Source organism: Mesoplodon bidens (genome assembly GCF_964165515.1).
Source record: "Mesoplodon bidens genome assembly, chromosome: 10".
Classification (NCBI taxonomy): domain Eukaryota; kingdom Metazoa; phylum Chordata; class Mammalia; order Artiodactyla; family Ziphiidae; genus Mesoplodon; species Mesoplodon bidens.
In genome coordinates this window covers 43,701,642-43,714,782 of record NC_138172.1, presented here as the reverse complement: position 1 = coordinate 43,714,782, position 13,141 = coordinate 43,701,642, and the positions used below count along the sequence as shown (strand labels likewise).

The following is a 13,141-nucleotide window of genomic DNA, read 5'->3' as shown; positions in this document are numbered from 1 at the left end:
GGATCATAGATGTTAGTGTAAATGTTCATGCCTGTGTTTATGGCTCTTTTGTTTCCATCCCATCACATTTAAAGAACTTTGCCGACCAAAGGTGAAGACTCATGCACTCATAGTTTTGATTTTACAACCCCCAACTATGGCCCACTTGATTCCCTATTCCTTCCTCTCCTGTTCACACTGTGGCCACTTGTCTACCATCTGCAGGACCCATTTCAGTAGTTCAGCTGGTTCAGTCTTACTGTCTTCCTTGATGCTTGGGTCTCATTTTTAGAGACTGAGCTTCTTCTGCTCATTGATCCTGAACTCAGCTTCCCACCTATTTCCAGGTCCTCCAGGAATGATGTCCTGCTTTGGTCTCGCCTATGCCCAAAATTCTTTTTATATCCACAATAGTGGTCACCACTTCTGACCTTCTCCACAGCTAGTGAGTTCCCAAGCCCCCTCACCTCAGTCTCAACTCTTGTAGACCCCATGATATGGTCCTTGGAGAGTGGAATCTCAGGGCAGACAGTGTAATTTTCTACCTCCCAGAGCTCTCTGAGGATCTGCTGCTTGTCTCTGCCCCGAGGGTGAAGATGGATGACAGGTGCTACCCGGTGATCTTCCCAGATGCGAGGAATTTCCGCCCCTTCACTCCTGACTCTTTGGCTGCAATCAAGAAGCGGATCGCCATCCAAAAGGAGAAAAAAAAGTCCAAAGACCAGACAGCAGCAGAACCCCAGCCTCGACCTCAGCTTGACCTAAAGGTGTCCAGAAAGTTGCCCATGCTCTATGGTGACATTCCCCATGAGCTGATAGGGAAGCCCCTGGAAGACTTGGACCCATTCTACAGAAATCATAAGGTACCCTCTGTGGGGAGGCTGGGGTGTTCTAACCATGTTCTAACCACCAGCTGTAATTGGCATTGCATGGATCTCCAAATATTGATCTTGGTGTATAAAGAGGCCAGACCCCACTTCTCCTTTGCTGTCACCCCCTGTCATTGCTTTCACAGTCCTGAGAATGGCTTTCAGTACTAATTTTCTCTCTGTACTAATGCATGTCTTGGAAAAGAAGATGAATGAGGACGAGGAGCAGCAGAAGGGTAAAAGGAGAACAGAGAAAACATAAGATGGTGTCAGGAAAGAGGACTGGACTAGCAGTCAGAAAAGTTGGGTGTAGGCCATTTCAAGTAATTGGATTTATAACTTTGGGTAAATCACTTCACTAATCTCACTTTTCTAATCAGTAAAACGGGAATAATCCCTGCTCTCCCTATATTACAACATAGGCTTGCTATGGAGCCTTTAAAAACTGTAAAACATTATAAACTGTAAGGCATTATACTGATATGAAGAATTAATATCACTGTCCATGAATGTCCATTTCAGCAACTAGAGTTTACCTTGAAAAACTCTTAGGCAATAGGCTTTTTAGGCTATTAAATGAGATTTATGAAGGTCAAAGCCCTAGACCAACACTTGGCACATAAGAGGAGCTCAATAAATGAAGTTTAAGAATATTGTAATCAAGTAGGCATATGCAGATTACATGTAAACTCCATGCCAATATGTGATAGGCTTGCTGTTTTATCTACCTAGATGTAGGGAAATTCTAGTAAAAGTTCTTCAAAGGGGTTCCTGGGTGAGGAAACATGAGCTCAGGTTCTTCTGATGGCTGTTTGAAAGCCTGGGGCAGTGAGGAAAGTCCTCTACAGACCATCCATCCCCTTTCAGGAAAGACTCAGAAGACCTTGCCATCATCATCTCACTGTGTGATCCAGCAGAGAATGGAAAACCCACTTTGCCAGACTGAAGACAGGGAGGAAGGAGGCTGGGGAGTTTGGGGCAAGTCCTGGAAAATATGGGATGCTGAGAGCATCCCTTTCTGGCACCCATGAGAAATTGACCTCTCCAAAGAAAGATTGCCTGGTTTGTATGTCCTTGAATTGGACAGACTTGGGGTTACCAGGCCGAATGGGGACTTGTGTGATGGAAGAAAGCTGGGTATGAGTGGGAAGGACAAAAAAGGGGAAAAGAGATGAAGGAGCAAAAACACTCCAATATTTCTCCTTCTCCTAATGCCCCAGAATTCCAGGGGCTTCTAGGAGGCAGAGTAGTTGGAGGTGAGATAACTCCTGGAGGCCTCCTTCGGCCTCTAGGCTGGGTAGGAGATCCAGGAGGTAGGCAGCAACTTGGTGTTTTGCAGCCAGTCCTGGGAGGACAGGCTCTGATACAGCTGGGATGGATGTTCTAGGACCATCTCTTCTCAGCCTGGGTCCTCCCTTTAAATCAGGAGACATGATACTTGTTCAGAGCTCTGCACACCCATGACCTGACACGTCAGTGCTCTCAGCAGTCATGTGAGCTATGTGTGGTGTCATTAGCACTTCACCTTACAGATGAGGAGACAAAGCCTTGATGGGGAAGTGGCTTACACCAGGTCAAACAGCTAGTTAGTGGTGGAGCTGGGACTCAAACCCAAGGGCTCTTTCTGTAGTCGCAGGTCACTTCCTCTCTTTTCAAAGCTTCCATTTTTGAAGAGCTACAGGGAAAAGGGTGGAGATGTGTCAGCAAGCAGACAGGTTTAAATCATTAAAACCCTGGCAAGTGTAGTTAAATACACTATTAGTTGAAATATTTAAAGCAGTCAGAGGAGGCATTAATAAAATATCAAAATCAAAGGGCATAAAATGGATAACTAATAAGAACCTGCTATATAAAAAAATAAATAAAATTCAAAAAAAACCTCAAAGGGCATAGAAGTAGAGCCATATCATACCACCTATTAATCTGGGTGACCCACCTTAGGAAGAGGTTTGCTCACTGCCCTAAAATCGTCTTTCTGTCCAAAGGAAGGGCACAGAATCCCCAAAGTGAGTCTTAGACCCCTGGGCTCATAGCTTTTAAAGAAACCCTGTAACCCATTTCATTTTGTTATGGAGGAAACAGAAAATATCCTAGTCCACATTTTCCCTGCAGCCAGATGGCCAGCAGACAAGTAAGTTCCAGCAACTCAGTGAAGGAAGTTGATGTTTGGCAGTGGTTGAAGTTCTGGTATCTCAACCAAGGCGGCAGCTACCCCACTGTTTCTGGGCCTGGGTGACAAGACCTGTCTGTCCTGTCTGAGAATATGCTGGATTACATGTCAAGTAGTACTTTTCTGCAAATCTGAAAGGAGCAATGACACAGGAGACAGGAATGACCCTAGTTCTATGAAGGCTTTTATAACAGCCTTCAGGACACATAAGGGGACAGCCAGATGACAGTTAAATGGAAAGGGAGAGGTCTGAGGGTTGATGTTAGAAGCCTGTGAGTCATTGGTTGTTGTCCAGGTGCAGGTTCAGGCCCAGAGCCCAGGAAGACATGCAAGGAGGAAACGGGCGCAGGTTTGGTGTTTTTCAGTGGGGCCCAACTGGACACTTTGGGTGAACAGTGCACCATTTGGTGTGTCTGTCCTGGATTTGGCATCCCAGGACGTACCCACTACAGGCCAGTAGAGCCTCCAGTGATTGTGACAGATAACCAAAAACACCCACACACATTTCCATTGCCTTCTGTAGGCCCTCTCCTGTCAGTCGAGAACCTCAGGCAGATTTGCCTATGTCCAGGGAGGTGGGGGGAATGGGAGAGCAAGTCTGGGAACCGTGATGACTTTTTATTGAAAATCCTCAAGGTTAGAAGTGAGTGGCAGACTATTTCATGTAGGACAGCTCAGGTATAACAATATAAACTCTCTAGGTACCTGACTATTCTAGGATTCATTACAAAGTTTTTATTTAATTTAATTTCATCTTTTATTGAAGTATAGTGGATTTACAATGTTGTGCCAACAAAGTTTTCATTAGTAATCAAAATAATTTAAAATAATCTGCCAAGTGTGAATGTTCAATTCTATTTCTGTCTCTTCAAGTTCTCTTCTAGTTCTTGTCTCCATAAATATATTACCATGGAGTACAATACAGAGGGTTTTGTTTGACCCAGTTATTACTCTTCACCCCTTTTTTCTTTATTTGCAGGGCCCATGCGCTTCATTTCTGGGGCTTCCAGAGTATTTCACTGGTTGAACAGTCCACAGCTCAACAGTTATTTTGGGAGTGAGGGATGACTTTCAATAGATCAGAGTCTTGGGACTCTGAGTGAGACCCAAGCCACATGGGGAGATCTCTTGGTTTCCAGAGTGACAGTGTAGGCTGGTCAGAAAGTACCTCTGGCTTCAGAAGACAGGTCTCCAATCAGAAGCTACAGTCATCATAATAAGACAAGCCATACCTCAACCTGTGGTTCCACCGAATTTTCTCTGAATGAACTCATGATAAATATTGTTTGGTCACTGCATGTAATTCCTGTTGTGTTTGTTTATTTTGCAGACATTTATGGTGTTGAACAAAAAGAGAACAATCTACCGCTTCAGTGCCAAACGTGCCTTGTTCATTTTTGGGCCTTTCAATTCAATCAGAAGTTTAGCCATTAGAATTTCAGTCCATTCATATCCTTTTGTTGTTTCTTTTACCAAGTCCAGGTCATGTGAAGTGTGCAGAAGCCCTAGGGGTTCACATGTTTGTTGAGTGGAAATAGCTCATTCTTTTAACAAATACTGGGTGAGTGGCCCTGCTGTATGGCAGGGCTGTTTTGGGACTGGCACCTGTCTGGGATCCTGTGGCCTCAGAGGAGACAGGTCAAAAGGCAGGCAATTTCTTAGTGAGATGGGCAGTCTGGAAGTAGGAGTGTGGAGAGGCTTTGTTGTGCTTTGGAGGCATCAAGAATGGCCTCCTGAAGAAAGGAACATCTAAGTTGAGACCCAAATAAAGGGTAAACTGGCAACCTGTGCACTGTGTTTAGCTGATAAATGAGTTGTGCTAGAACTACAGTGTTTAAAGCTTTTTTAAGAAACACTTTCTAGTGTTAAAAGTCCAGATTTTCAGGGGGTGAGGAGACACCAGGCAGTTTTAGATGGGGGGAAGAGGGGTGTGAAAAAGACGTGGGTTGGTAGACGGAAGTACTCAGGAAAACGGGAAGGAATATCTATTTAAGGTGGGTTCCCTAGAAGCAGAGCCTGAGATGGGATTCTTATTTAAGTGATTTAGTGGGGGAGTGCTCTCTGGAAAAGGAAAAAGGGAAACAGCATGGAGCAAAAGGAGGAGCCAAGCAAGGACAAGGGCTCAGCTGAGCCCACATCAGGCATCAACTGGAGCCACGGGGATCTCCAGAGCATGAATCTATCACAGAGCTGCCCCGCCTGAAAGCCAGAGGCCGGGGTTTTGTAAATCTGTCGGTCAGACATGTGGAAGGGGAGTGTAGCCCTCCAGGGTGAGGAGGCTGCCATTCAGGCTGAGGACAGTTCTTTAAGGGAGGGGACAGCTGTGGGTTGTTCTCAGCCAATGCTCACAGTTAGAGGACAGATGCTCCTGCAGAAAAGGGGCCCTGCACGGACCCCCACAGCCTCAACTACAATAACTAATGACACATGCCATCCTGCAGTGTAGCTGCCTTAACGGCCCTGGTCACATTGTTCAGCATGTTCATCATCTGTACCGTCATCATCAACTGCGTGTTCATGGCCATGACTCGTGGGAAGGACAGCATTAACGTAGATACTGAGAGTGCTGAGTAAGTGTTTGTCCTGCACGCATTTGTCCTACGTTTTTAAGCAAATAAACCTAAAAGAATTATGATTACCTCAGATTTTAGCTATTGAGAGAAGAAAACGTCACCCATAATCCCAGATCCCCAGCACAAATGCTGGCAGAGTCAGTTTCATTTTTGTATATGTACATTTACAATTGTCTTTAAAGGCCTTTTACACTTACAGTTATAATAAACAGCACACATACTAATTTTATGTCTAGTTTTAAGTGGTCTTCTTTGTCCTTATGTAGGCTTAATAGGAGCCCATTTTGATGCCTATACAATATTTCATCAGGTGACTATACTATAATTTACTTAACTACTCTCGTATTTTACTACTATAAATAGCATTGCAACAAGCATCTTTTGGTATAAAGCTACTTTAAAAAATCATTATTTTCTTAGAATAGAGTCTTAGAAATGGGTTTACTAGCTAGACAACCATGGCCCTGACAACACCCTAACTATGGTTGAACTGACAGTGACACACCCCAGAGGGCCTGATTTGCCTGGTGGGTTGAGGTCTCCCTATCATGGAGATCTCAAGCCCTGCTTCCTGCTGGTGGGCATGGCTGTACTCCACAGCAGATGTCATTTTGGTCCACATGTCCTACCACTGGAAGGCTTCTGCTGGAAAAGAGAGAATGGCAGGGTGGGAGGTGGAAGGCTAAATGGCTAGGCAGAAATAGCAGTCAGAGGTGGCTGTCTCATTTGCTTGAGATCTAGATGAAGACTTGCAGAATCCCACACATCTGCAATTACAGCATTTTTTCAAAATGCCTATAATTTTATAAATTATACTTGAGTTTAAAAGATGGCATTTCAGGGCAGACATTAATTAATCTTCTGTGTTTATTTGTCACCTAAAAGGTGAGCAGTTTAGAAAAAAGCTGAAACAGAAGTGGCTCTTGCCCAAGGCAGCCTCATGACCATTTCTGCTCTTGGACTTAGCTGCTTTGAGATTCTTCGAGTTCCCAAGACCTTAGTTCTTTAGCTTTGAGGGCTAACAATGGTTGGACATTCTACCAGAAAAGGTCCACTTCTTTTACTCTGAACCAGCAGAGTGTTTGAAATGATTGTTTCTGTCCCAGATGTGGGACCAGCATGTGTGTGTGTGTGTGTGTGTGTGTGTGTATGTGTGTGTGTGCACCAACCAAGCATATTTTTATTGGGATTATAACAAGAGAGCTAGAGTATTGTCTTTTGGAGGAAGAGGAAGGGGAAGAAGGGAAATAAATTAGAAGACAGAACATAATGAAGAACTAAAAGAATAAAATGGAAATAGTTTTTTTAAAAATTGTGATAAAATACACATTACATCACATTTGCCATCTTAATCACTTTTAGGTGTACAGATCAGTGGTATTAAGTACATTCTCACAGACGTGCAACCATTACCACTCTCCATCTCCATAACTCTTTTAATCTTGCAAAACTGAAACTCTGTACTCATAAAACAATAACTCCCCATTCTGCCCTCCTCTCCAGTCCCCTGGAAACCACCATTATACTTTATGTCTCTGTGTATTTGATTACTCTAGATGCTTCCTGTAAGTGGAATCATACCATATTTGTCTTTTTAAACTAGTTTATTTCCCTTAGTATATGACCTCAAGGTTCATCCATGTTGTCACATGTGACAGGATTTCTTTCCTTTCCTAGGCTCAATAATATTCCATTGCATGTATATACCACATTTTATTAATCTATTCATCTGTCAATGGACATTTGGGTTGCTTCTACCTCTTGGCTATTGTGAATAGTGCTGCTGTGAACATGGGTGTGCAAATATCTCTTCAAGACTCTGCTTTCAGTTCTTTTGTATATGTACCCAGAAGTGGGATTGCTGGATCATATGGTAATTCAATTTTTAATCTTTTGAAGAATCTCCATATTATTTTCCATGGTGGTTGCACCATTTTACAATCCCACCACTAGTGCAGAAGGGTTTTAATCTCACCACATCCTCACCAACACTTGTTATTTTCTGCTTTTTTTAAAAAGTAGCCAGCCTAATGAGTACGAGGTGATATCTCATTGTGGTTTTGATTTGCATTTCTCTGATGATTAGTGATATTGAACATCTTTTCATATGCTTGTTGGCAATTTGTATGTAATCTTTGGAAAAATGTCTATTCAAGTCATTTGGCCATTTTTAAGTGGATTATTTAATTTTTTGTTGTTGAGTTTATAGGAGTTCTTCATATATTCCAAATATTAACCTCATCAGATATATGATTTGCAGATATTTTCTTCTAGGAGTCTTATAGTTTCAGGTCTTTTTTAAATATTCACAACTTATTTATTTATTTATTTATTTATTCATTCATTCATTCATTCATGCATGCCTGCCTGCCTGCCTGCCTGCATTGGGTCTTCGTTGCTGTGCGCAGGCTTTCTCTAGTCATGGCAAACGGGGGCTACTCTTCGTTGCGATGCACGGGCTTCTCATTGCAGTGGCTTCTCTTGTTGTTGAGCAGGGGCTCTAGGCGCGTGGGCTTCAGTAGTTGTGGCATGTGGGGTCAGTAGTTGTGCCTCGCTGGCTCTAGAATGCAGGCTCAATAGTTGTGGCGCACGGGCTTAGCTGCTCTGTGGCATGTGGGATATTCCCAGACCAGGGCTCGAACTGGTGTCCTCTGCATTGGCAGGCTGATTCTTAACCACTGCACCACCAGGGAAGTCCCTAGTTTAAGGTCTTACATTTAGCTCTAATCCATTTTGAATTAGTTTTTTTACATGGTATAAGGTAAGGGTCCAGCTTCATTCTTTTGCATGTGGATATTGTGCTTTCCCAACACCATTTGTTGAAAAGACTGTCCGTGTTGGCTGAAGCTTCTCTCAAGAATATGGCTGTGAAGCTAGGTGTTTAAAAGCAGCTTTACAGCTTTATCCATGGGCCTCTTTCTCAGAAATCCCAAATACCAGAACGTGCTTGAGGACCTTACCTTTCTGAACTCTGATTTGCTAACACAAGTATGTTAAATGTCACATTAAAATGGAATCAGACCTCATGAAGGTCATATCAGACAGATGGGCTCTCTGTTTTTCACATAGCTTATCATATTTCTTCTTGTTCTGAATGATTTGCTTTGTAGGTATGTCTTCACTGGGATTTATATATTTGAAGCATTAGTTAAAATATTGGCAAGAGGTTTTATTCTGGATGAGTTTTCTTTCCTTCGAGATCCGTGGAACTGGCTGGACTCCATTGTCATTGCAACAGCGTAAGAATGTTAAGATTTTTACCAAAGAGACTAGGGGTGGGAAAGAAGTCCCTTGGCTTCCAGCAGGGCCCTGTGTAGATCCACATGACTGGCTGAGTGCAGCCAAGTAAAGCCTAGAACTCTGAGTGCAGTGTTGGTTGACACTGAACTGCACCATGTAGCCAACTGACCAGAGGCCTTCACACACACAAATCCATTTCTAGCCGCACCACGAGGCTTGTGGGATCTTAGTTCCCCAACCAGATATTGAACACCAGGCTCATGGCCATGAAAGCACCAAGTGCTAACCACTGGACTGCCAGGGAATTCCTCACAAATCTATTTCTAGGCCAACACTCATGATCTTACTTTTTCAGCCATTTATTCACCAAACACTGACCTGTTATGGGACCAGGCTCTGTGCCAGATATAGGGCTTGTGATAATGAAAAAAAATATATCATGCATGGTTCTCACCCTGTTGGAGCCCGCAGGTCAGAGGGGAAGTGAGGCATTTAATGACCATTATAACCTGCTCCAGTGAGTGCTAGCATAGGAGCTGTGCATGATTCCAGCTGTTAGAGCATGCAGGAGGAATAAAGGGGTCTAGAACATCTTTGTCTACTGAATGGTCACAAAGAGTTTCTCTCATGTTTTCTCCTAGAAGTGTTATTGTTTTGGCTCTTATGTTTAATTAAGTTTGTGGTCCATTTTGAGTTAGTTATTGTATATGGCATGAGGTGAGAGTTGAAGTTCTTCCTGAAGGAGAGGGCATCAATTTGGCATCTGAATGATGAGATTCCAAATTCATGAGTCAGCAAAATAATAAGCAAGAGGAGCAATGGCGCATTGCCAGCACAATTATAGTAAACCCAACCTTATTTAATTTGTGCCAGCCATTGTCTTAAGCACTTTGCATATCTTTTTCTATTTAATATTCATGAAAGTCCTTTGAGGTAGTTACTATTAATTTCAGAGTTTTACATTTGAAGGTCAATGGTCAGGTGCTCCTGGTTATTGAGAGATGGTGTAGTATGTGGGCTCTGGAGCCACACTGCCTCGGTTCCTCCTGGGCTTGGCCACCTGGTGAGACCTTAGGGAAGTGTACTGAGGCCTGGAACTTGGTAGCAAGTCAATAAATGTTTAAGTTGATTTCTGTTATCCATGGATGTAGCCACAACTGCAGTGACTATTTCAAGGAATCCTCATCTATGTCCAAGTGTAAAGATTAGCTGAGAGCAGCCTCCTGTGCAATCTGTGGTCCATAGGGTCCATAGCAATAGAGCACTAGTGGTATTGCCAGGTCCTGACATGAAGGTGGGATTGGAAGGGGAGGTTGCAGATTTCATTCTGGTGGACGCACACCTCAGGCTGTGCTTACTTGTGACCTTTGTGGAGATGTGCAGGGCAGACGCATGCCTGAACAAGCCTGGACTTTCCTTGTGCTTTGTCTTGTAGGTTTGTATCATATTCACCATATATCAAGGACAGCAGCATCAGTCTGTCATCCCTGCGTACCTTCCGAGTGTTCAGAGCTTTGAAAGCAATTTCAGTAATTTCAGGTAAGTCACTCTAACTTTCAACACTGGCTCTTAGCGGAAGAGAATAGTTAAAATTTCTCAATATGTCATGTAAACCACAAACTAACAAACTCTGCTTTATTCATTTATTTGATCATTCAACAAATATGTATTGAGCACCTAATATCCACTGTGCTAGCTGCTTGGGATATATCAATGAGCAAACAGACAAAGGTCCCTGCCCTCATGGAGTTTACATTCTAGATGGGGGGTTGGGAGACAGACTTAAGCAGTAACTATAATAAATAAGTAAATTATATAGCGTGCTGGAAAGTAACATATGCCATGGAAAAATAAAATGGAAAAGTAGGCGATGTGGTGGCTCTTGGAAGTCACGGGTTCAGGGAAGCAGGTTGAAATTTTTAGTGGGGTGGTCAGGATAGGTGTCATTGAGAAGGTGAGATGTGAGTAGATTTGAAGGTGGTGAGGGAGTTTCACAAGCAGATTTATGGGAAAGAGTGTTCTGAGCATAGGAAGCAGCCAGTCTACAGACCGAGGACTATAAAACATGTGGGTGGGGCTGGAGCAGACAGAATGAGGGGCCAGGTGGTGGAGGAGGGACCACAGAGGTGAAGGGGAAGCACCTAAGTACCGGGAAGACTTGGGCTTTGCTCTGAGAGAAATGGAAGCCATGCAGGGGCTTTGAGCAGAGGAGTCATGACCTGACCCAGGCTTTAAAAGGATTATTCTGGCTGTTGTGTGGGGAACAGAATGTGCGGGAGCAAAGATAGAAGCAGGAAGACCAGATAGGAGGCATGTTGGTCACCATGGAAATGTGCTGCTCAGATCTCCTGCTGCAGGGAGTGCAGTTGGCTAATGGTCCCAGCTGCCCCCTCTCTGGATTCACCACTGCATTCATGTTCATGCCAAGATCACGCTTTCCCTGCATGTGGGGGCCGCTAGTGCAGGCCCCCCCCTGAAGGGTATGGGACTCCTCTATGCGGGACTTTGGCTCAGCGGCTCCTCAGCAACCAGGGTGAGACTGTCTCACAGCAGCACTGCAGTCTGAGGCACTTCCTGTCTATCCTGCTTCCTTCCTGATCTCCTTTCCCAGGTGTCAGCCCTGTGTCACAGTCTGAGGCTCTCTCTGTCCCTCCACTCCCTCCCTCCAGATTATTCCTCACAAGCATTTCCCCAAGAAATCTCTTGCAATCTGGTCTCAAAGTGTCTGCTTCTCAGAGGGCCCAAACTGACACAGGGGCCACTGCCGTAATCCAAGCAAGAGGTGGTGGTGCTCTCAGATCAGGCAGTGGAAGAAGAGTTGGTAAATGGTGCTCAGATTCTGTATACATTTGAAGGTGGAAACAAGACGACTTCCTGACAGGTTGATTGTATACATGATATGAGCAAAAAAAGAGTAAAGGATGAGTCAAGGTTTTTTGTCTGAGTGACTGGAAAGATGAAATCATCACTGAATGAGAAAAGGAAGGCTGTGAGAGGAGCAGGCCTTGGGGGTCAGATAAGGAATCAGCTTTGCATGTGTTCTGTTTGAGATGGCTGTGAGACATCCAAGTCAAAGTACCAAGTAGGCAATTAGATATATGAGGCTGGAGTTCTAGGGCTTCAGATATCATTTTGGAGATTGTGAGCCTGTAGATGATATTTAGAGCCATGGAATCTGATGAGATTACCAAGAAAATGAGCATAGATGGAAAGTAGAAGAGGACAAAGGACTGAGTCCCAGGCACTGAGACCTTAAAGGGGAGGGGAGAGAGGAGACAACAGCAAAGGAGATGAGCAAGAGCCACCAGTAAAGGAGGAAAGAGAGCAAAAGTGGTCTCTTGGAAGCCAGGCAAGGAAGGAGCTCTGTGGATCAGGATGAAGCCAAGGACGGGGTTGTAAATATGAATTCCAGTTTATCAGAAATGGGGTTATTATGGCACAGTCTTCTCCTTCCCCTTTCCTCCTTTCCTTTACAAAATAAAACTTTATTAAAAAATATTCTCCCTCTGGACTCCTTCCTTCCCCCCTTCTTCTTCCCTTCTTCTTCTAGTCTCTTCTATCAAAACTTCAGGCAATTTGGATCTTTTTCATACAGAGGCAGTGGGGTTATTTTTGGAAACTCCAGAAGAACAACTGCATAGTGATAAAGCAACTGGCAGTCAGAGGACACTTCATGTAGAACATGTCACTCTTTCTCTTCCTCTTTTGCAAGGTGGACCTTCGTTTCCCAGGTAGATTTAGGGGCTTTCTGCCTGAGCTGAGTCCCTCATATTTCGCGTGGGTAAAATATACATTCAGGGAGATACTTAGCAGCTTTCATGTTCCCTTCCTCATCTCTAAGCAGGTGAACGTACTCTCCATTTTGACTCATGAAACACATGAGATCCCTGGATGCTTTTTGGAAGGAAGAGTATGAGATACAATCTTTTATGGGACTATGTAAAAATAATTCAGGAATCATAGCTATCTTTCATCCAAATCATCTTGCTTTGGAGAAGACTCGAGCCTCTTGTTACAGATGAAAAATCAGGCGTAGATGAGGTTACAGTATTTTTGTGTTTGGTGCCCCTGACCATGCAGGGGAAGCGTGATCTTGGCATGAACATAAGAGCACTGGTGAATCCAGTGGATGTCCCAGCTTGGCCTGAAGTCTCCTCCTCATGTGGCATCACCCTTGGTGGAAGGTCATCTGCCGTGGGCTTGGCCTCCCGTCAGATGCTGCTTTGTGTTCTCAAGTCTACCATTCATGGTTTATGCTGATCAACTGAAACTTTGTCACTTAGTGTCATCCCACACATTACCAATGCCAT

The 13,141-nt window shown here is 43.9% G+C and overlaps 1 protein-coding gene across 1 annotated transcript in view; it reads left to right on the top strand.

Annotated features, from left to right (window-relative positions):
• The first annotated feature begins 544 nt into the window (after window positions 1-544).
• Window positions 545-13,141, top strand: part of SCN11A (sodium voltage-gated channel alpha subunit 11) — a 70,991-nt gene continuing 58,394 nt past the window's right edge. Inside the window, exons 1-5 of the mRNA XM_081245273.1 lie at window positions 545-842; window positions 4,349-4,512; window positions 5,496-5,588; window positions 8,702-8,830; window positions 10,267-10,370. Coding sequence (XP_081101399.1) covers window positions 576-842; window positions 4,349-4,512; window positions 5,496-5,588; window positions 8,702-8,830; window positions 10,267-10,370 — 757 coding nt within the window. The 5' untranslated portion in view covers window positions 545-575. The remainder of the gene's footprint in view (window positions 843-4,348; window positions 4,513-5,495; window positions 5,589-8,701; window positions 8,831-10,266; window positions 10,371-13,141) is intronic.